The 21,344-nt window shown below is 41.7% G+C and overlaps 1 protein-coding gene across 11 annotated transcripts in view; it reads right to left on the minus strand.

Annotated features, from left to right (window-relative positions):
• CACNA1G (calcium voltage-gated channel subunit alpha1 G) overlaps positions 1 to 21,344 on the minus strand; it is a 420,834-nt gene that overhangs the window by 89,892 nt on the left and 309,598 nt on the right. For all 11 annotated transcript variants that reach the window (XM_060764775.2, XM_060764774.2, XM_060764777.2 and 8 more), the window contains 2 exons: positions 7,288 to 7,388; positions 5,000 to 5,123 (listed from right to left, as the gene is read on the minus strand). In XM_060764775.2, coding sequence (XP_060620758.2) covers positions 5,000 to 5,123; positions 7,288 to 7,388 — 225 coding nt within the window. The remainder of the gene's footprint in view (positions 1 to 4,999; positions 5,124 to 7,287; positions 7,389 to 21,344) is intronic.

The raw sequence follows: 21,344 nt of genomic DNA on the forward strand, positions 1-21,344 counted from the left end.
ACAGGGGCAAGGAGAAAAAAAGGAAAAGAAAAGTTAGCAAAGCAAAGAAAAAGCAGAATCTACACTTGTTTTATGCCACTTGCATGCGTGTTTGTTTCATGCAATTATTTCAAAGTAATACTATACCCCCATGGTGGGGGAGGTACAGTCTATGCTTAGGGCTACATGTAGGATCCTTAGCTTAATGTTGTGCAGGCTTCAGCTCAACGTAAAAAGCTTACTGCAAGACCCTTGGTTCAGACTTCTGAAAAGAGTGATTGCTACCTCACTTGGCATCCCATTTGGGGAGGGAGGAGAAAGCAGGAAAGAAGAGAAAAAATGGTTCTGCTCAGTGTGCGTGCTTGTCCCAGCCACTACTGGATTTGGACCCATTCCAAGTCCTGAGAGAATGGCAGCTCCACAGGGAATTTCCCCTTAAAATTCTGCTTATAGAAACCTTGGTTTGAAACATGTTCCAGTTGGTTCAACAGTATTTCACCTGCTTCACCTACACAGTATCTCACCTGCTCCATCAGGTCTATCTCATCATAAAATTGCAGAATTCATTTTTATTTCAGTGACTTCCAATGTTGTTAAAATTCCAGCCCTCTCCCACAATACCAAGCACTTCGACTGACTTGTTTGGAGAGTAGTCCACAAAAAGTATGACAGCAGAATTAGTGTAAAGATATGGTCTGTTTCTGTGTGCCTTCAAGTTGTTTCCAACTTCTGGCAGCATCAGAATTGTTTAGACACAGTTTGCCATTGCCTTCCTCCGAGTCTGAAAGTATGACTTGCCCAAGCGAGCTGTGGTTGTTAAGTTACAGGAAGAGGATATCATGGAGACATTGTCTGAATTGATTTAGGCAATGTTAGAGAAGCAACTGAAGGCTTCTTGTTTTTGTTGTTTTTATGCATACTGTCTATTAGCCCCACCTTCTGTCTTTCTAAAACTGAAATCTTCTGCATATGTATCAGGGTATAAACCTTATTGAACTTAATGGGACTTAACATGCATTGGCTCAGGCAGCAATAAAATGAAATAATATAATAGGATAAAAATATTAATGTGCTCTTCTTGCTGGCATTTGAATGATAGACAGTGTGGCTGGCTATGAAGATCTGGGCTTGGGGGGGGGGGGGATCAAGTAAACCTGTCAAAACAAATGTGGGAAACACGAACAAAGATGTTTGTTCATATCAAAACAAAGAGGAAAAAAGTGGAAAAAGAAGTGGAAAAGGATCTGTTCCTATCCCCCCTTTCCCCATTCCCTCCCAGTCTGAATACCAACAAAGAACAGATGGAAACAACTAAAGCCTAACACTGTAACAAAAAAGGAAGAAAAAAAGCCATTTTGAATATTAACTGGAGAAGAAAAGTGTGCCAGATGCCTTAGCTGCGTCAAATATTAAACGCACAAATTCTGTCTACAGAGTGCAGAAAAGAAAGAAAAGAAGAGGAAGTTCTGATGCCTCTGATACATGGATGACTTGGACACTGTGAGCAAAGGCCACAGAAAGAGCAGGGAAAGCGCTTTGCACTCACTGCCAGGAAGGAGCATTTATTGCACAGATTAACAACATGCAGGTGTGGCTTTTTTTTTTTTTAAAAAACCCAACCAAAATTATACCCAATTATAAACATATGAGACCTATTTTTTAAATAGCCAAAACACATAACCTATGAGGGAAAAACAGGGCAAGCATACTAAATTCCAACCTAAACTGTTGTGCACCTAGAAAAGGGGTGATAAACCTTTTTTTTATGCCAAGGGTAATTTAGATATATATATATAACATCATTCCTGGCCATAACTTTATTTATTATAAATAATTGTACATATATGTATTGTTATAAGTCAGGATGAGAACAGAAGCCAGCTTTGGCTTCATGTCTCTTTGTGTTAGGAACCAAGAATAATGATCTGGATTGAAAGGCAGATTTGTTTTGGGGATTCAAGGTATGGAAGTTGTTTGGTTTTAAGCTTTGGTTTTGTATGTGTTTCTTTGGTTCCTAGAATGAATGAGTGGATACAATATAGGCAGCGAGCCACATAATCCAACTTGGCAATTAATTCCCTGGCCATTTCCACTTCTCTGCCCCATTGGTACCTCTGAAGATTCTTTTGATCAAATCCTATTGATTTTACAGGGAAAAGGAAACCTAGAAAATGCTTGCCTTGTTTCCTAGCAGAATTGCTGGGATTTGCTTGTCCAATTTTGTGGGATTCTTTTAGGCTTGTTCTTCCTGAGATCGTGGAAGAGGTCCTTGGAGCTGTGAGGGCGACCACTTCGACTCTAGACCCTTGCCCATCATGGCTAATTAAATCAGCCAAGGAGGGGTTGGTTGATTGGTTTGTGCTTATCATTAATGCATTGTTGGAGCAAGGGATTTTTCCATCTAATTTGAAACAGGCTGTGGTTCGTCCACTCCTCAAAAAGGCCTCCCTTGACTCCACGGTGCTGAACAATTACAGACCGATCTCCAACCTCCCTTTTTTGGGTAAGGTGCTGGAGCGGGTGGTTGCCTCCCAGCTCCAGGGCTTTTTAGATGACATCAACTACCTAGATCAGTCACAGTCTGGTTTCAGGCCTGGTCACGGCACTGAGACAGCCTTGGTCGCCTTGGTGGATGACCTCCGTAGAGAGCTGGACAGGGGGAGTGTGACTCTGTTGGTTCTCTTGGACATCTCAGCGGCTTTCGATACCATCGATCATGGTATCCTACTGGGTCGCCTATCTGGGATGGGTCTCGGGGGCACGGTTTTGTCGTGGCTCCGATCCTTCTGGGAGGGTCGCTCCCAGATGGTGAAGCTGGGAGATGCCTGCTCGGACTCCTGGCCTTTGACCTGTGGGGTCCCGCAAGGCTCTATTCTGTCTCCCATGCTTTTTAACATCTACATGAAACCGCTGGGAGAGGTCATCCGGAGTTTTGGAGTTGGGTGCCACCTCTATGCAGATGACACACAACTCTACTACTCATTTCCACCGAATTCCAAGGAGGCCTCTCGGGTGCTGGACGGGTGCCTGGCCGCTGTGTCTATGTGGATGAGGAAGAACAAGCTGAAGATCAATCCTGACAAGACAGAGGTCCTTCTGGTCGATCGAAACCTGACCGGGGTATAGGGTGGCCACCTGTGTTGGACGGGGTTACACTCCCCTGAAACCACAGGTCCGCCGTTTGGGAGTCCTCCTGGACTCATTGCTTACGCTTGAGGCTCAGGCGTCGGCGGTGTCTGGGAGGGCTTTCGCACAATTAAGACTCGTGCGCCAACTGCGACCGTACCTCGCAAAGGCTGATCTGGCCGGAGTGGTCCATGCCCTGGTCACCTCTAGGATGGATTACTATAATGCGCTCTACGTGGGGCTGCCCTTGAAAATGGCTCGGAAATTCCAACTGGTTCAACGAGCAGCAGCCAGGATGTTGACTGGCGCTCCCTACAGGGAGAGGTCAACCCTCCTGTTCAGGGAGCTCCACTGGCTGCCATTTATCTACCGAGCCCAATTTAAGGTGCAGGTGCTGACCTACAAAGCCCTGAACGGTTTGGGACCTGCCTACCTGCGTGATCGCATCTCCGTTTATGAACCCACACGCTCTCTTCGGTCATCTGGAGAGGCCCTGCTCGTGATCCCACCTGCGTCGCAGGCGCGCTTGGTGGGGACACGAGACAGGGCCTTTTCCGTGGTGCCCCCCCGACTCTGGAACACCGTCCCCAAAGATCTTAGACAGGCCCCTACATTGGCAGTCTTCAGAAAGAACTTGAAGACCTGGCTGTTCCGATGTGCCTTTCCCAAATAGGAAACCTTTTTTCATTACCAAGTCCCACAAGCACTTTATTAAAGCCAAGATCGCTGCACACTGCACTTGTCCATAAGCCCCATTTCCACCTGTCACATCAGCACTTTTAACCCTTGTACCCTTACTCTGGCCTGGCCCAGTTTTATTGTGTCTTAATGGATTGTTTATTGCTTGTTGTTTTAGATTGCTTTAGTTATTTTAATTTGTTTAGGTTTGTATTGTTGTATTATTGTTGAGGCCTTGGAATTTGTAAGCCGCATCGAGTCCTGCGGGAGGTGCTAGCGGGGTACAAATAAAGTTTAATAATAATAATAATAATAATAATAATAATAATAATTGGAAGATACCAGGAATGGCATAGAGGGCAGAAATAGTGGTGGCACCAACAGTGGGATAATGTGCCCTCCAGAGAGTTTGTGGGCTCCCAATGCTGCTCATAACATTGAGAAGTGCCATGTGCTTCCTAAAATTTGAATAGTTGAGGAGGAGATGGAACGGGTTCTCCTTTTTGATGTTATGATTTAAGACCGGTCTCCTCTTCTAGTTTAATCTTGTTTTGGATTAACATATTCACGACATGATTAAAGGAAGTATAAAGCAGGCACTTGAAAAACAAAGATACATACACTATGTCTGAAATATTAACACTGGGAAAGTGGCACATGTATCATTTCCAAGGGGAAGACAAGAGGTTTGGTGGGATGCTTGCTTTCTCCTTGATTTCAATTGTGCATGTTAATTCTTTTAATGATCCCAAAAACACAGGAATGTACTCTCATTGTGAATTGAGTCCTTCTGTTGCTTTAGCCAGAATCAGCAATCCCCTCGCAATCCCACACAGCAATCCCGCACTCTTAACACCAGTTCTAGATGACTATGAAGCTCCAGTGTAATGGTGAGGTGTAAAGAGGGAGGGAGAAAAGTCTGGATTCTTCTGAGTATGCTACAGTTTGGTTCTTGGCCAATACTTCTAAAAGGTAATATGGAAAATACAGGCAATGGAATGGGATCTCCCTGAGATAATAAACTGGTCAGCATGGTGGGCTGAGACAATTGTCCATAATGGTTGTGGTCGATTGCTAATAAAGTGCCAGTTGAGAGTAGCCCCATCTCAACCTCTTTGATTAAGAGACTGATACCAAAAGTCAACACATTAAGAGTCAAGTTCAATATTAGTTTCCTTTGCTTGTCTTGGTAATAACATCATTGGATACTACTCACAGCACTGTGTGGCTCAATTTTGGGACGCTCCATTGCAATTGTGATGCAGTTCAGAAAAATGATTACCAAAACAACATGATCAAACATCTTGTGAGTGATGATTTTATTGCATATCAAACGGAATCTAGAGGGAAGAAGGAGAGAAGGCACAAGACATTGCTGTAATCACAGGATATACAAAGGGAGTCCTCTTTTTTGTTCTAAAATAGATGTCTACAGCAGTTTTCCACATCTCTCTTATGTGTGTTCAACATTAAAACAATACTGAAGTTACTATTATTTGTTCAGCAACACAGGTTTCCGTATATGCATGCTGCTGTCAAATTTCTCTTCTCTGTAATATCTTCTGAGGAACTCATATCAGGCTGCTTCCAAATAGCAATTTATCATGGGAGAAAACGGGTTAAAGTAACCGGTTTTCTCTCTGGTTGCTATCTACACAGGTGTCCAAAAGAAGTGGGCTTTCCCATGAGTTGCCCCATTGTAGTACAATGAGAGTCACACTACAATGGGACAATCCACCCCCCCCCTAAAACTTTTAAAGTAAAATAAAAACTTAGCGGGCTACCATTAGGCTTCTCTCCATATTCTAGCGCTACATTGATACATTCCGGGAGGCAGGGAGAGAGGCCTAATGGCAGCCTGGTAAGCTTTTTTAAAAGGTTTTAGGGGGGATTTGGAGAGGGGGTGGGTTCTCTCTTCACTTCACGGGGCTCATGGGGCTCATAGAAGTGAATTGGGCTGTGCGGACTGATCCGTTGGTAGTTCCAGGACTACCCAAGAATCAGTCCCCATAGGGCCCATCCTCCATTAGACCCAGATATTTCAGGAAGGCCCGGGTCTAATATAGTATCAAATTAATTCGGGACAAGGCAGGGTTTTCCTGCTTTGTCTCAAATCAATTTGGTTTTACTGGAGACATTGTCTGGATGAGCCTTCATTCTCGCTTTCTGGAGATCTTCCTGTTTCCAGGAATATCACAAATTTCTAAAACTTCTTTTGCTGTACTCCACTGATTCCCAACTTGCATGTCACAGGAGGAAATCACTATGCTATTGTCTCTCTTTATCTGTATGTTTCACCATTCTTGGCCTGGAGAACTTTCACTTGGTTTACGTGGGAGCCACATAATCCACTGTGTGCAATAGGCTCCCTCATTCATTCCTGATGCAGCCATGTAATTCATCAGAAGAAGATGCTGTGCCCCCTGTGTCTCTGCATGAGTCACTTAAGCTTGTTCTTGCTGCTTTGCAGAAACATGCAGAAAGAAGAAATGAGTGGGTGGATTGGAAACTGGATCAAATGAGGAAGGATAAAGCTTACCCTTAAAAAAGCAAAAGTTTTGGGTGTATGAAGTGTTCTCCTAAATTAACATTATGAAATTATCTGTACTTATGAGAAGCCTAAAAGAAATTGGTTTTAGGGGAAGTCCCTGGATAATGAACAACATGGGGTCTGTAGATTTGTTTTTAAGTTGAATTTGTATGTGAGTCAAAAAAGTACATTTTTAAGTGTAACTCCAGCCAATTTTTGAGGAGAGCTGAAGGAACAGAATTATTTGGGAAGTGGTTCTGTGTTCCCCAAGACCTGTCATTCATTATCCTGCGTTCCTGTAAAAACTTAGTTGAAAACTAATTAGATTTAATCTGCCCTCTAATTTCTATTTAAGGAATGATAGAGTCTCACAAAAAACCTTAAATGTGTAATGATAACCTCATCACATGGGGCTAACATCGGCGGTATACACCTATCTAGCCCCAATCACCCATGGAGCCAGTCAGCTCCCATTGATATTAATGGGGAAGCTGTACGCTCTACACATGCACCACACTCCCCCCCCCCCCCAAGGGATCAACAGCAAGAAGAGCCGGATGATGTGGAACGTGGGGTGGTGGTTTCCCCACGCCCTGTGGCAAGCATTGTCTGCCTTTTTTTGGTGGCCATAGTGATGAGGTAGTGATTATGAACACCTCCATGGCTACTGCATGGGAAGAAATGTAAAGTTCCAGAAAAACATTGCCATGTGGCTAAATGACTGTGAAGTACTTTGTTATGTCCCATTGATAAAAGATGTGCTGAAATTGTTCAGGTAAAATGCATCTAATTGACTGCAGACAGAGGTACCTAGCTTAATCTCTATTAGAACAGATTCAGATCTTTCAGTTGCAAGCACTGTTTGGTTCTTTTTGCCAAATGTTATTTCTGCCACACTCTACCAACACTGCTTTGAACACAACATCCAGAAGCCCTGCCTGTCACACTTTATCAATCAAAATAAGTTGTCTTACTTAGACTGAGGAGCAAAGATGTAGACAGACCAGGAATCTCTTTCTTTGCACCAGCTGGGTAGGCGTGCTCTTATCCAAGCCTTCATACGGTCCTTTTTACTCTTAAAAAGAAAAGAGAGAGAGAGAGTGAACTGAGAACTTATTCATTGAGGTATTCTGGAATGGCTGCAAGAACCATTAAAATAGAATCTGAATCCTGGAAAACAGACAGACGTTGATACTTTAATTCCCAACATTTCCCATCAATCCTGAAGGTATCTTGCAGACCTACAAACTGGAGGTTGTCTCTAAAAGGGACACCTTGGATGTAAAACAAGTATTAAGCAATGCATCTGGCTGTGAAAAATACAGCCTACACTGTGGTGCTGGATTAATGTCATCTAGCATAACCAACCGGCTGCTCCAGTTATAGAAGCAGCACAAAGAGTTAGGTGTCTTATGAGTTAGTGTGGAAGAGCACAGATTTAGAGAAATTTATTGCAGAGACATTCACCGCTGTGCACAGTATCCGCTTAAAGACCACTCCAACACAGCACTGGCATTAAGAAGTCAGTCACTGGGAGGAAACACAGACACAGAAACACAGACACAAGAATAAACATAACTGCCTTTCTAGCACATATATGATTGAAGAACAGCCATGTTAAGATATGACATGAGAACAAAAATAAAAAATGAATATACCCCATCCTTAAAAGCCAGGATACTGCAAACAGGTATGTGTAAATGATGAAGGAAGACCAAAAGTCATTTATTTAATTTACTAGTTAGAAGTCCTCAAGAACCTCATGTCTGCAAAGCAGGTGAAGCCCTATATGTTCTTAAGGCCTCCTGCTTTCCTTTTCACTCATGATACCACCAGCAAACAACAACAATTTAATAATTTCCACAGACCTGTAGAGCAAATTGGGCATGTCATGTATGAGTGGGAGGCAGGGGAAGCACATGTGCGGTTCTTTGAAGTCCTACATTTTGTTTGGGCCCTGGTGGACTCCCTGCAGAAGAGCAAAGTACTGTATGTGTGTTTGCTTTCAAGTTGCCTCTTGATTCATGGCGACCCCATAATATCAAAGGTGTTTATTAGGAAAGAGTTATCCTTGGGTGGTTTTGTCAGTTCCTTCTGCTGAAAGACGCCCAACAACATCTAAAATTTGATTGTTACCTCCAATGCAATACTACCATGTCTAATGTTACTTAGCTTCCAACATCAGATGGGATCAGGTGTCTTCAGATTATTTAGACTATTGGCAGAGCAAGGTAACCAATTCAATATGCATAATCTGGTTGACAACCTGATCTAGTTTTCAGGGGATGTTCTCATGGATAGTCATTAAGCAGGATGCTCAAATTCACCGAGAAAAAAACCTGAATGAAATAATCAAACCAAACAAAGCTCTAATTTGGTTCTGCTATTACACGGGTCAGGTCACAAAGATGTAAAATCACAGACTGCTTGAAAGCAAATTAAGGCAAGTGAGACAAAACAAATCAAAAAGTTCCCAAGGGGAGAAATGCAAACCTAAAAACATGTCAAATATTTTGAGCATGTGAATATTATTCACAAGCTGGAAAATCCCCCCTTGTTTCAGCTCAGAACATCTGACAGTTCTACTGTCACTTATTTATCCATCCCTTTCTGGGTATGAGCAGCAGGAACTAAATTATTATGTATAAAGTTAAATGCATTTCTGGTTACTGCATATTTATGATCAGTTCACATATTAATGACAGACATGGGGCCAGATTAGATGAGAGCTGTTTGCATGTTAGATAGCACAGATAGGAAAATGACATTAAGATCATCCGGGGAGACCCTGCTCTCGGTCCCGCCTGCATCACAGGCACGATTGGCGGGAATGAGAGACAGGGCCTTCTCAGTGGTGGCCCCTCGGCTATGGAATGCCCTACCGGTAGACATCAGACAGGCCCCCTCGTTGCTGGCGTTTCGGAGGAAGGTCAAGACTTGGCTCTACGAGCAAGCGTTTGGCTAATCAGTGCAACTGAACAACTGAACACAGGAAGTCGGTAAAATTGAACATAGGAATGGCACAAGGATTATGAGAATGGATCTTGTTCTGTTGAGGCGTCATGAATTGATAAGGAATTGATAATAATTGTTGATTTTGTTGTAATGTGTGATGTGTTTTTAACTGTATATTACTGTATAACTTGCACTGTGTAAACCGCATTGAGTCGCCTAATCTAGGCTGAAAAATGCGGTATAGAAATAAAGCAAATAAATAAATAAATAAATAAATACTTGCATTTTCTTGCCCTATTCTATTTTTTTTAAAAAAACACCTCAAGTTCTTTCTTCCTTAATTTACAAAAACAAAACCAAACTCTAAACCATCTCTTCTGAATGGCTATAAGTACTCCAGCACAGAATGCTCTATATTATACCTGTCTGTCACTTGGTGTGAAAAAAGGAGGAAAGAAATGGCAGGTCTAATTCCATACAAACATAGCTATACCACAAGGATTGAAATCCAGACATTTAAGAGGTAACCCCTTAAAGCTCAAAAGCCTGGATGGACAAAAGTGTCAGTTTTGTCTCTCCCACCCTCTGGGTCCCCCACCTTTATGTATATATTTGAGGCAAAAGAATGCATATCTTCAGCAAGATTTTTTCTAATTGTTCAGATGGATTTAGCACCTTTAGGAAACAATCTCCATGCACACACACACACACACGCATCTTGTTTCTAAAAGGTACCAAAACCATCCGAACAATTTTTTTTATAGGAATAGGAAAAAAGTGCAGAGGGCATGCATTCTCTTGCTATAAAAATTTCCCAAGAAGTTTTTCAATTTCCCAAGCCCTGTACCAAAATGATTTGAGACAATTTGTTACTTTTGATCTGTACACAATATTCGACTCCTAGTTGCCATGTATAACTCATTGTTCACTTGGGGGGGATTTGGTACCTTTTGGAAACAAACCCCATTTTCTTTCTATTCTTCATCTGAACAAATGCACACATTTCCATAAATAATAATCAAAACCAAACACACAAAATTCTCATATATTCTTATAGAAGGGCTGAGCCTTCTCCCCTTCCTTCCCCCAGTTAGTGTGACTGTCCCATGCTGTAATTCAGTCACTCTAGTGTCAATCCAGCTTTAAAAGCTGGAAAACTAAAGAAACATAACGAGTAAGGATAAGAGTTCTTGTTTAGTGTTTTTTTTAAATGCTGCATCAACAAAAAGCCCCTTTTCTCCTTTTTAAATGCAATAAAATGCTAATGTGGTTGTAGGGAGAGAGGGTTAGAACTAGTTCAAGGACTGAACTGTTTTTAATAATGAAGACCTTCAAGTGCTTGGGTGTTTGGCTCCAGATATGGCAACTGTGTTAGGAGTTTGTAGTATACCACATTTCATTGCATAATAGTTACACTGGTGCAACTGTTACGTGAGGGAAAAGGCTTTTTATTATAAAACAGTAAGTGTTTTTATAAACCAATGTTGAAATCTTGATAAAATATACAAGAGTGTCCAGAGAACACATTTACATAGTTAAACATTTTAATCTTCCTTGTCAGAAGACTCAGCGCCATGTCATTGCTGTCAGTATGTGCTGTGCTGACCTCAGCACTGCTCATGGCAGATGTCTTTTTCCTCCCCGTTTCCTACAGTGCATCATCTTCTGATCCATCCAGTGCATTAGAAATGCAATTTTTTAAAAAAGCTTTTCACAACAATGTCTTCCGTGATTAGGTCTCAACTCATGTGCACATTAGGATTGGTGTCAATTGGGTGTCAATTGGTGATCACCACTCATCATCCACTCATAATACAGATGGTAGAAGTAGTCTTTAAAGGGCTTGTTCATTGATACATTCAGTAACTGCAAGATAGAGGTTAAGCCACCAAGAATTACTACTGCCTTGGATTATGATTTTTGGATGGCGTGATTTAGGACTGAATGTAATGCTTTTTATGTATTTTAAGTCAATTGATTTTAAGCTTAATGTCTGTATGTTCCCAGGCATTGAATAATTGCCATATGTAAGCCGCCTTGAGACAAAGGCAGGGTATAAATAAGATAAATAAATAAATACAACTTCTTGTGTCTCCTCTGTTTGTTTTTAAATTCTTCAGAAAAACCCTAGAGGACAAGCGGACGGATGGGCAAGTGCATGAGTGCATACAAAAGAATGATGTGAGTGATGCAGAGATGTTAACAACCAGCAAAACAGAAACTATATTGTGGGGATTTATGCATTTTACAGCAGTCTAGAACAGACTATTCTTGTACTATTATTTCTTTTTTTGCTTGGTATTAATCCTTCAACTCATTCAGTAAAACATTCTCAATTATAATTTGAAAATATTACAAAACTTAGAGGAGAGGACAGTGGCAAGCAACATGGCTTCATCAATACACAGGTGCTAGTCAATAGGCACCATGTAATAGCAGTACATACTTCGGCTAAAGCAGTTTCCTTAGGGTTACATCAACATAATATGAAGATCCATGATGAAACCTCTCACCCATTTTTTGTGAAAGTGCAGCTGCATATCTGACTGTTCATGAATACATGTAGATCAGGAAAACATACTAGAGGAAAGTTTAGCACGTACATATAAAGAACTACACACTGCTTCTTAAGCTGTGGGTCCTGATCCCACATGGGATCCCCTTAGCGCAATGTTGCGATTCTGAAAAAATTGGCAACAGTAAAAAAAATTCTCAAGGTCACCTAGTAGCTGTTTTAGACATTTATACAGATATGTCGCACTATGTTTAAAGTTTATTGCAGAAGATGCTTCATCTGTACTTCATTAAAAGGAAACTCCATTTGTTCAGCAGTCTTTACTTTCCATAAATACTTGAAAACTTGAATGTTCTAATGTGCCTTTGAATGGTTTAGCTCCCAATCAGGTCTGCCTAGCCCTAATTTATTGTTTTGGTGTTTTTTCAGCACTTTACTTCTAGTCCTAGCTCTGTTGTTCTGCATTTTGCACAAGCCTTGCCCTGGCATCTTGAATTTGAACATGCCCACTTTTTCTGGTTATTGGTGGTTGATGTTGATTGATATTGGTGGTTGATGTTGATTACTTTTCTGATGTTGATTTTCTGGATATTGTTGGTTGATGTTGATTACTTTTCTGGTTTTAATTATTTTAATTATATTGTTTATTTTTATGTTTTTAATTATATAACTTTGAATTTCTTGTTTATGCTGGGCTTGGTCCCCATGTCAGCCGCCCTGAGTCCCTTCGGGGAGATGGTGGTGGGATATAAGAATAAAGTTGTTGTTGTTGTTGTTGTTATTGCAAATGTGGTTTGTTATCAGAAAATGTTTGATTTTTATAACTATCTTATAAACCTACACCTGGGGTCATGTAAATATTTCTTAGACAGAAAGGGGTCACGAGTAGAAAGGTTTAAGAAACCCTGATGTAGAGCAACATGTTGATAGGCTTTGAGAAAGGGAGATTGCTTTTCCTTGGCTTGGTTAGAAGCCATCAAAAGACCTAGAAAATTAATATAATTCTGGACGTACTCCAATATAAGGCTTCTTTACAGCAAATGCTACTAGCATTTCCTCAATGGATTTTGTTTTTCATAACACAATAAAAAGCTTCAGCAGTTCAGAACTAATTGGCCATTTATACACCATGAGGGGTCCCACTGGAGTCAAAAGATGTGTTTGGAAAGTGCTATAAAAACTGCAGCTAATATGAGCAAAAATGTGGTCCTTGTAAGTGCCGTATTATTTTAGGCATTGTGGCACTTGCACACTCCTTACGGAATAAATAAAAATGTTAATTTTAAGCTAGGAAATTTTCTATCATTATGAAATGTTGGTTGTGCATATATGATTTTAAAAAATATCACAATGAGCTGGACAGGGGCTTGTGTGCACTGCATCGGTGCTTCTTGTTCACAGATGCTTGTAGCCTCCTCCTTTGTAAGGATGTATGGAAATAGTCACACCAAATTTGCCTGTCCAGAGAGACAAGATCAGTGTTGGGGCATTATTATCACACTCCTCACTTTTCTGTTGTCTACACATTTAGCACTCAACAGTTAAAAAATTGGCATTTTGAATTGTGCCTGGAAACCAATGGCAAAGTTCTGAAATATTGGAAGGATAGTTTTGACATGATGAATCCCAATAAACAACCTGGCAGCTCTTTTTGGACAACTGCTAGGGCAGCTGCGTTGCATGGAACTGAGCAAGGATATCAATGATACCACATGCATGAATAACTATGGCTAAATCATCTCTTTGGAGAAAAGACACATCTGATGGTCAAGAGAAATCGGTGAAAGCCATTTCATGCTATAGTTGGGTGTGTCCAACCATCCTTAATCAAAGTTGGATATGCACCAGTGCTTCTCAAGCTATATCCCCCCTCCCCCTGTGTACCAGGGAATAATACCCTGTTTGTGCCCATTGATCACAACTGAGTCTCTCCTGGAAATTAATTGTATAGTTGCCTCCAAAGCCAAACCACATTATTATGAATCATCTATCTCAGCCCTTCCAACCCAACTCATCTTTCACTTGACCTTTTAAAAGTAACCAGTAAACTAAAAAAAAATCCATGAGGCTATTTGGCACTTAGGAGAATAGGTTTAGATTTACTTTTACAAACATTAGCAACTGGAGATGGAGGGCAGAGTCACACAGCAGTTCATATTACAAGTATACAGTTTAATGGTCTATAAAGAGGATTAATATCCACAGTTTCATGCACGCTATCGTTTAAAACATATCCTAAATAGGTATTTTGTATATTCTCTAGCATGACTTAATGGTATTATTGGGCCAGAAATCCTTCATTACAATAGGGTTCACTATTTTCTGCAATTTCATGTAAACACACAAAGTCCGGGAGTATATTTCTCACTGATACTGAAGTCGTACCGCATGTATGGGCATAGTATGTATGTGTGTATATATACATACACACACCTGCATCCTTTTTTGCCATGAGCTCAGCTAAATTGCTCATTAGCCTCACGGAGAAAATGTGCATGTAACGAAAATACGGTGACAAACTGAACTTTGAAATGAGAAAACAGTCTGTCAAGCAAGTTAAAGACAATTTGGAAAACAATGATAAATGTAGACTTGAACATCATTTATTTGCTTCACAGTGAAATTTATGATTTGTGTAGAGATCAAGCTTATTTTTCACCACAGGGAATTGCCCCCACTCCCAATATGACCTGATGGCCGATGGCCTCCTTCCCTTCTTCCACTATGGAGCATCTAATCCCCAAATACCAGTCAAACTGGCTTAATTAGGCAGGGCTATTTAAAGATGTTATGTCCACTTGACGTCCTAGCTAGAAGGCCTCCCTGGGGATATCTAGTAATAGCTACAGCTTGGTCCAGATAGTTTTGTAATTTGAATATTTTCCAAAGGCATCTATGATTCAAAGCATTGCTTGGTATTTATCTTGAGGATTTGTAGTTAAATCAGAATGTGTCAGCAGCCTAGAATGCCCCCTTTATATCCCTCCAGTCCAATTTTAATGCCAGAGATATTTTCGGTTTGTGTAATTGTTTCAAGCAAGCCACTCAAATGAGATGACAAAAGGGGTGTGGGTGAGATCCCCTTTTCATCTGTCCCTTTCCATATAACTTGTTTGGTAAGAAATGACACTTGGACTTGGCTAAATATTTGCTTAGGCAGAGATGTCAGTGGGTACACATTGAGATAATGCAGTGATAATGCAGTGAAAGACACAGTGCTTTCAACACTAACTACAGTACTACGTACTATCAACTGGCATAGTACTTATCATCTGTAGGCATAGTAATACTATGCAGGCATAATAATTAACTCAAAGATGAATTGACCCCTATTCAGAGAGTTAGGCTGGCCCAGGAGAAGTCACTGCATATCCAGATTCCCAGTTCTGCAAGTTATAATCCTTCCTCCTACTTTTTAAAGGGTTCCTTCTAGCCCAACTTCTGAGAACTTTTCCTTGGAAGGTCCAGAGTTGCAGGCTTGCTTACAATCAGCTTGATTGCTTGTGGAGTTCATATTATACTCAAAGTGATGCCTCAATTATGCTTTTCAAATCACAACTACATCAGAAGGCACACCTGGCCAGCATGAATAAAGATGTGGGGAAACAGAGCACTGCAACAGATACATCTAGTAGTAAATGCTCTGAGAAGAACCTGCAATATCCTAATGTAAACAAAATCACTGTTGATCCAGATGTGAATATGTGTACTGAAGAGCAACATTTGCTGGATGAAAAATATGCCTCATTCCTTTTGATACAGGGTGGTATTTTTCTTATCTTTTTGTTTTTAAAGAGAAGTTGCTTATAGAGTCAGTCAGTGGAAATTAAATAATTACCCTGATCAGGAGATTCTAATGATGCTAATATATATTTAACTAGCTGTACCCGCCACGCGTTGCTGTGGCCAACCTTACCTCCCTCTTTGTCTCCTTTCTTTGGGAGGAGATATAGTGCATGCACACACACACGCATACACATATGGGTGTGGATAATATGGCAATGTCTATGTTGAAAGGAAGTTGTGGAGAATACCTACATGGATGTTAATTTTACTATATTTCCTCAACTCTCCCCTCAAATACACACAGTCACGCGGGAAATAAGTGGCTCTGGTGGAGTGTATGTCTTGAGGGGTTATTGTGGGAATGATCTTGCATGTGCATTAATTCCACTATATTTTCACAACTCCACACTCCCATATGCGTCCACTGTTGTTCTGCCAACATGTGTATGTTGCCAAGTTGTAAAAGATAGATAGATAGAATGATTTTCAATTCATACAGCAGTTCAAAAACATGCAAATGTGAGTAGAGCAATAGGCACCACGCTGGCAGGAAGGTAAGGGTGCTCCATGCAGTCATGCCAGTGGCCACATGACTTTGGAGGTGTCTATGGAAAACGCCGTCTCTCTCTCTTCCCCTCTACCTCACTCTCTCTACCTCTCTCTCTCTCTCTACCTCTCCCTCTCTCTCCCCCTCTCTCTACCTCTCTACCCCCCGGGCTGTGCAAGGCGCGCTCTCCCCTCTTTCCCATGCTTCCTTCTTTCTTTCCCCCCTTCTTCCTTTCTCTCTTTCCTCCGTTGCCACAGCATGCAAAGAGGAAGGTGAAGAGGAAGGGGTCATGGCGCCATGGAGATCGCCTGGGAAGTTCAAGGGGAAGGAGCGAGGGAGAGAAGGAAAGAGGCAGGAGAAGGAGGAATGAGAAGGAGAGGAAGCTGCCCAAAGGGAGAAAGGAGGAGGGCTTGCAAGCCTTGCGGGGAGATTCCTTCCCCCCTCTCTCACTCACACACAACCGTCAGGAAAAAATGCCTCTTTTGCGCCTGCTTGCCTCACCTTTAAAAGAAAAAAGCAAAGAGCAAGGGGAAGGCGAAGTTGTGTGTATGTGTGTGGCCATGTGTGCGGGATAGGCTCCCGAGTATGCTGCCGTGAGGGAGGAAACTCGGTGCTGCCTGCTGTGCCAGTTCTGTTTATATGGCCATGGGTGCGCACGCACTTGGCTCTCAATGCTGTAATGGCAGCTCTTCCCTTGTGTGGATTTTTGGGGTGTCTGCCTTTTCTTTGGGGGTTTTTTGAGTGGAGGAAAGGGCGCGCGCGTGCGTGTGTGTGTGTGTGTGTCGCGCGGGGGGGGGGGAGGTGAGGGGCCATGTGTGTGAGCGTGTGCCGGGGAGTTTGCGCCAGTGCGCATGCTCAGTTGTTCTGCCGTTTTTTGTGGTTGTTGTTGTGCGGTTTTGATTTCTGAGTGGATTAGTTTGTACCTAGTGGGTTGTCCTTGGGGCATGGCAATTTTGGTAGAGTTTTGTGGAGGGGTTTTAGAGTTTTGCTTCCCCGTTGGACGCCAGTAGGAAATTTATAGATATAGATGCCAAAGAAAAAGAGCAAAACCTAAAACATGACACATGTCATTTTTTTTCGTGTCAGGAGCAACTTGAAAAACTGCAAGTTGCTTCTGGTTTGAGAGAATTGGCCGTCTGCAAGGATGTTGCCCAGGGGACACACAGATGTTTGATGTTTTACCATCCTTGTGGGAGGCTTCTCTCATGTCCCCGCATGGGAAGCTAGAGCTGAGATGGGAGCTCACCCCACTCTCCAGATTACAACCATTAAAATGTCGGTCAGCAGTTCTACTGGAACAAAAGTTTAGCCCATTGTGTCACCGGGGGGCTCCTACACTATGTGCTGCAATAGTGAGAGAAAAAAGAAAGCAAATAGCATCTTACAGGAGAAGGAAAGAAGTTTCCAAACCAACTTTCCAAGGACAAAAGTGAGGCTACAAAACAAATCACTAAGCTTTGCAAACTGAAATGCTATGGGTATACATTTTTTTCTATCAAGCCATTATTTTCTGCAGCACTGACAGCAAGAATATATTGCTCAAAGTCCCACTAATTTTAATGGATATCAGAAAACTCTAATGGAGGGGATACCAACAAATGATCTTGTTGGGACCAACTCCCTGCCCCCTTTAAAAAGTTTCAAGTCATATTTTCATTACAGTCACAATCTCTTTGCTTCACTTTAGACTTTTACCCACCAGTGTTCCTGCTCCCGCTCTATTATAAGACAATTAGAGATTTAGTCCATGAGTGCAGGTCAGAGTGCATTGTGTCAAGGATTAACAATTACACAATGAGAACCAAGGCTCCACTTAGTTATGATCTTCCAGCACTCAATTCAAACTCTGTGGCAATATAGTTTTTACGTGTATATGAGCAATATTATTGCAGCTTTCAATAATTATAAGTTATACTCTCAAAGGTCCCCATGTAACATACCATGCTATCCACTGCCACCAGTGCCATTTGATGGTTGATATAGAAGGAATGCCAGAAAATATGGAAAACACAAGAATGGCCATCAGACTGGAAAAAATCAACTTATATCCCCATACCAAAAAAGGGAAATGCGAAAGACTGCTCAAACTTCCGTACAGTGGCCCTTATTTCTCATGCCAGTAAGGTAATGCTCAAGATCCTGCAAGGAAGACTCCAGCAATACATGGAGCGAGAGTTGCCAGATGTTCAAGCTGGGTTTAGAAAAGGCAGAGGAACGAGAGACCAGATTGCCAATATCCGCTGGATAATGGAGAAAGGCAGGGAGTTTCAGAAAAACATCTACTTCTGCTTCATTGACTATTCTAAAGCCTTTGACTGTGTGGATCATAATAAATTGTGGCAAGTTCTTAGTGGGATGGGCATCCCAAGCCACCTTGTCTCTCTCCTGAGGAATCTGTACAAGGACCAAGTAGCAACAGTCAGGACTGACCACGGAACAACAGACTGGTTCAAGATTGGGAAAGGCGTACGGCAAGGCTGCATCCTTTCACCCAACCTTTTTAACTTGTATGCAGAACACATCATACGATGTGCGGGGCTTGATGAATGCAAAGCTGGGGTGAAAATTGCTGGAAGAAACATTAACAACCTCAGATATGCAGATGACACCACTCTGATGGCCGAAAGCGAGGAGGAGCTGAGGAGCCTTCTAATCAAGGTGAAAGAAGAAAGCGCAAAAGCTGGGTTGCAGCTAAACATAAAAAAAACCAAGATTATGGCAACAAGAATGATTGACAACTGGGAAATAGAGGGAGAAAATGTGGAGGCCGTGACAGACTTTGTATTTCTAGGCGCAAAGATTACTGCAGACGCAGACTGTGGCCAGGAAATCAGAAGATGCTTACTTCTTGGGAGGAGAGCAATGTCCAGTCTCGATAAAATAGTGAAGAGTAGAGACATCAGACTGGCAACAAAGATCCGCCTAGTCAAAGCCATGGTATTCCCTGTAGTAACCTACGGATGTGAGAGCTGGACCTTAGGGAAGGCTGAGCGAAGGAAGATCGATGCTTTTGAGCTGTGGTGTTGGAGGAAAGTTCTGAGAGTGCCTTGGACTGCGAGAAGATCCAACCAGTCCATCCTCCAGGAAATAAAGCCCGGCTGCTCACTGGAGGGAAGGATACTAGAGACAAAGTTGAAGTACTTTGGCCACATCATGAGGAGACAGCAAAGCCTAGAGAAGACAATTATGCTGGGGAAAGTGGAAGGCAAAAGGAAGAGGGGCCGACCAAGGGCAAGATGGATGGATGGCATCCTTGAAGCGACTGGACTGACCTTGGACTGACTGGTCCATGAGGTCACGAAGAGTCGGAGATGACTGAACGAATGAACAACAACAACATAGGAGGAATGGAGATGAGAGAAAAACTTCACCCAAATCATATATAGGAATGTAAAGAAACCAATGACACAACATTTCAAGACCAAACAAGACTCAACATTAATTGCTTGAATATAACATGTGCATGTTTTGTACAGAACGAAAAAGAGGGGAATTCAGAGCAATGTTGGAACAGACGATGACTTTGGATAACGAGTCGAAGATAATTGGTTTTATGTTTTGAAATGTCTAATGTATGTATTTTATAATGCTATTTTAAATGTTGTTTTAGCTGCATATTGTTGAAGGCATTGAATGGCTGCCTGGCTGTAAGCCGCTTTGAGTCGCTGTTGGGCTGGAGAAAGGCAGGGTAGAAATGTCATAAATAAATAAATAAATAAATAAATAAATAGTGGAGAAGGACATTACCTGCCACAGCACTGGCAAAAAAGCCCTCCTTGTTGAACTTTTGATTTGAATTTTAAGGGAAGTCTCCACTGGTGCCAAATATATGGGTGGTGGCACACGATGGCAGAGAACCGTGACAGGAAGACAAAGAGATCAATTTGTCCTTTCTGCAATCTAAACCCTATATGATGATGATGATGATAATTTATACCCTGCTTTTTCTCTCCACAAAGGAGACTCAAAATGGTTGGTTCTTGCCAGGATACTCTTTTCCGGGCTGGGAAAAAAATGAGGCCGCAAAAGCAAAGAATGTTCAAGGTGACTCAAACTTTTTAACTCACCAACTTAATCTATTAAGTTGGTGAGTTAGCTGCTTTGGGTTCCATGCCAGCAGAAAGGTGGAATATAATGTAGATTTTAGATTTTTTCAAGATTAAAAACCCCATGAAAATAAGTAATTATTTTCTTCCTTTGAGCGATTCAAGTATGGCATCTTTACTTTTTCTACATCTGAAGCCTTTTTACAATATCTCACTTGCAAACCCCTTCTCCCAGTCATTGGATTTGTGGATTATTTGTTCATGCACAGAAGACACTGCCTCCTTCTTGTATCTAGAAATAGATATCCACAAACAGCTTCAGCCACAATGACTGACTGGTCTTTAAGGAGCTTACAGGGCTCATTGTATTTTCATCCAGATATTGCCACAGCAACTCCTCTAGAATTTGTTTCTAATAGGTGCAGATGTTCACGTCATGTTTTTCACCTGCACTGCAGAGAGGAGACACATTCCCCAGAGTCCTCGTCTGCCCCTCCAGGAGCGAAGGCTGTACAAGGAAGGATGCCTGCAGGTTTTTATTTGATTAGTCACATTCTGCATCTCCTGGGTGCCCAGGGGCTTTGTTCCTTCCTAATGGATGCCCTGTACAATTTCTCTAACTGCACTTGATGAAGCTGAAGCTTGAGATGCCTGTCAGGCCAAGCAGCTCCCTCCTTGTAATCCACTGTATTGCTGAATGTATTGTTGTCCTGTGCTTTACAGCTACACTGGAATTTACATAAGCATGCCTGTAATATCTCTGTGCAAACTGCAGGGACTCTTGGACACATAGAAATACAGGAGGATAATGGAGCTTCGTTTGCTTAATCAGTATCGAAGTGCAGATGTTTTCCCCCTCCTATTTTATGGCCATCCATTGTTTTTAACTAACATTTTCTAAATGAGCTCTCTCAGGTCTAAAAGAGCTTCCTGAAAAGTAGTCCCTTTTAAAAACTGAAATTAATGTAAAAGATTAATTATATTCCACGAGACTAGGAGAACAATTTTGCTTTGCTTGGGGATTTGCTATGAGAGTTTAAAAAAGGAGAAATGCTCCACTTCAGACTGAGTGCGGTATAGAGCTCTCTCTCTGATGAATGGAAAATCCTAACTTGTCACTCTCTCCACATCTGTTTGCCTTTCCCTATACTTCATGTTTAAAAAGGAATTGTGTGATACTGA

The sequence above is a fragment of the Anolis sagrei genome, chromosome 2 (genome assembly GCF_037176765.1).
Source record: "Anolis sagrei isolate rAnoSag1 chromosome 2, rAnoSag1.mat, whole genome shotgun sequence".
NCBI classification, from domain to species: Eukaryota; Metazoa; Chordata; class Lepidosauria; order Squamata; family Dactyloidae; genus Anolis; species Anolis sagrei.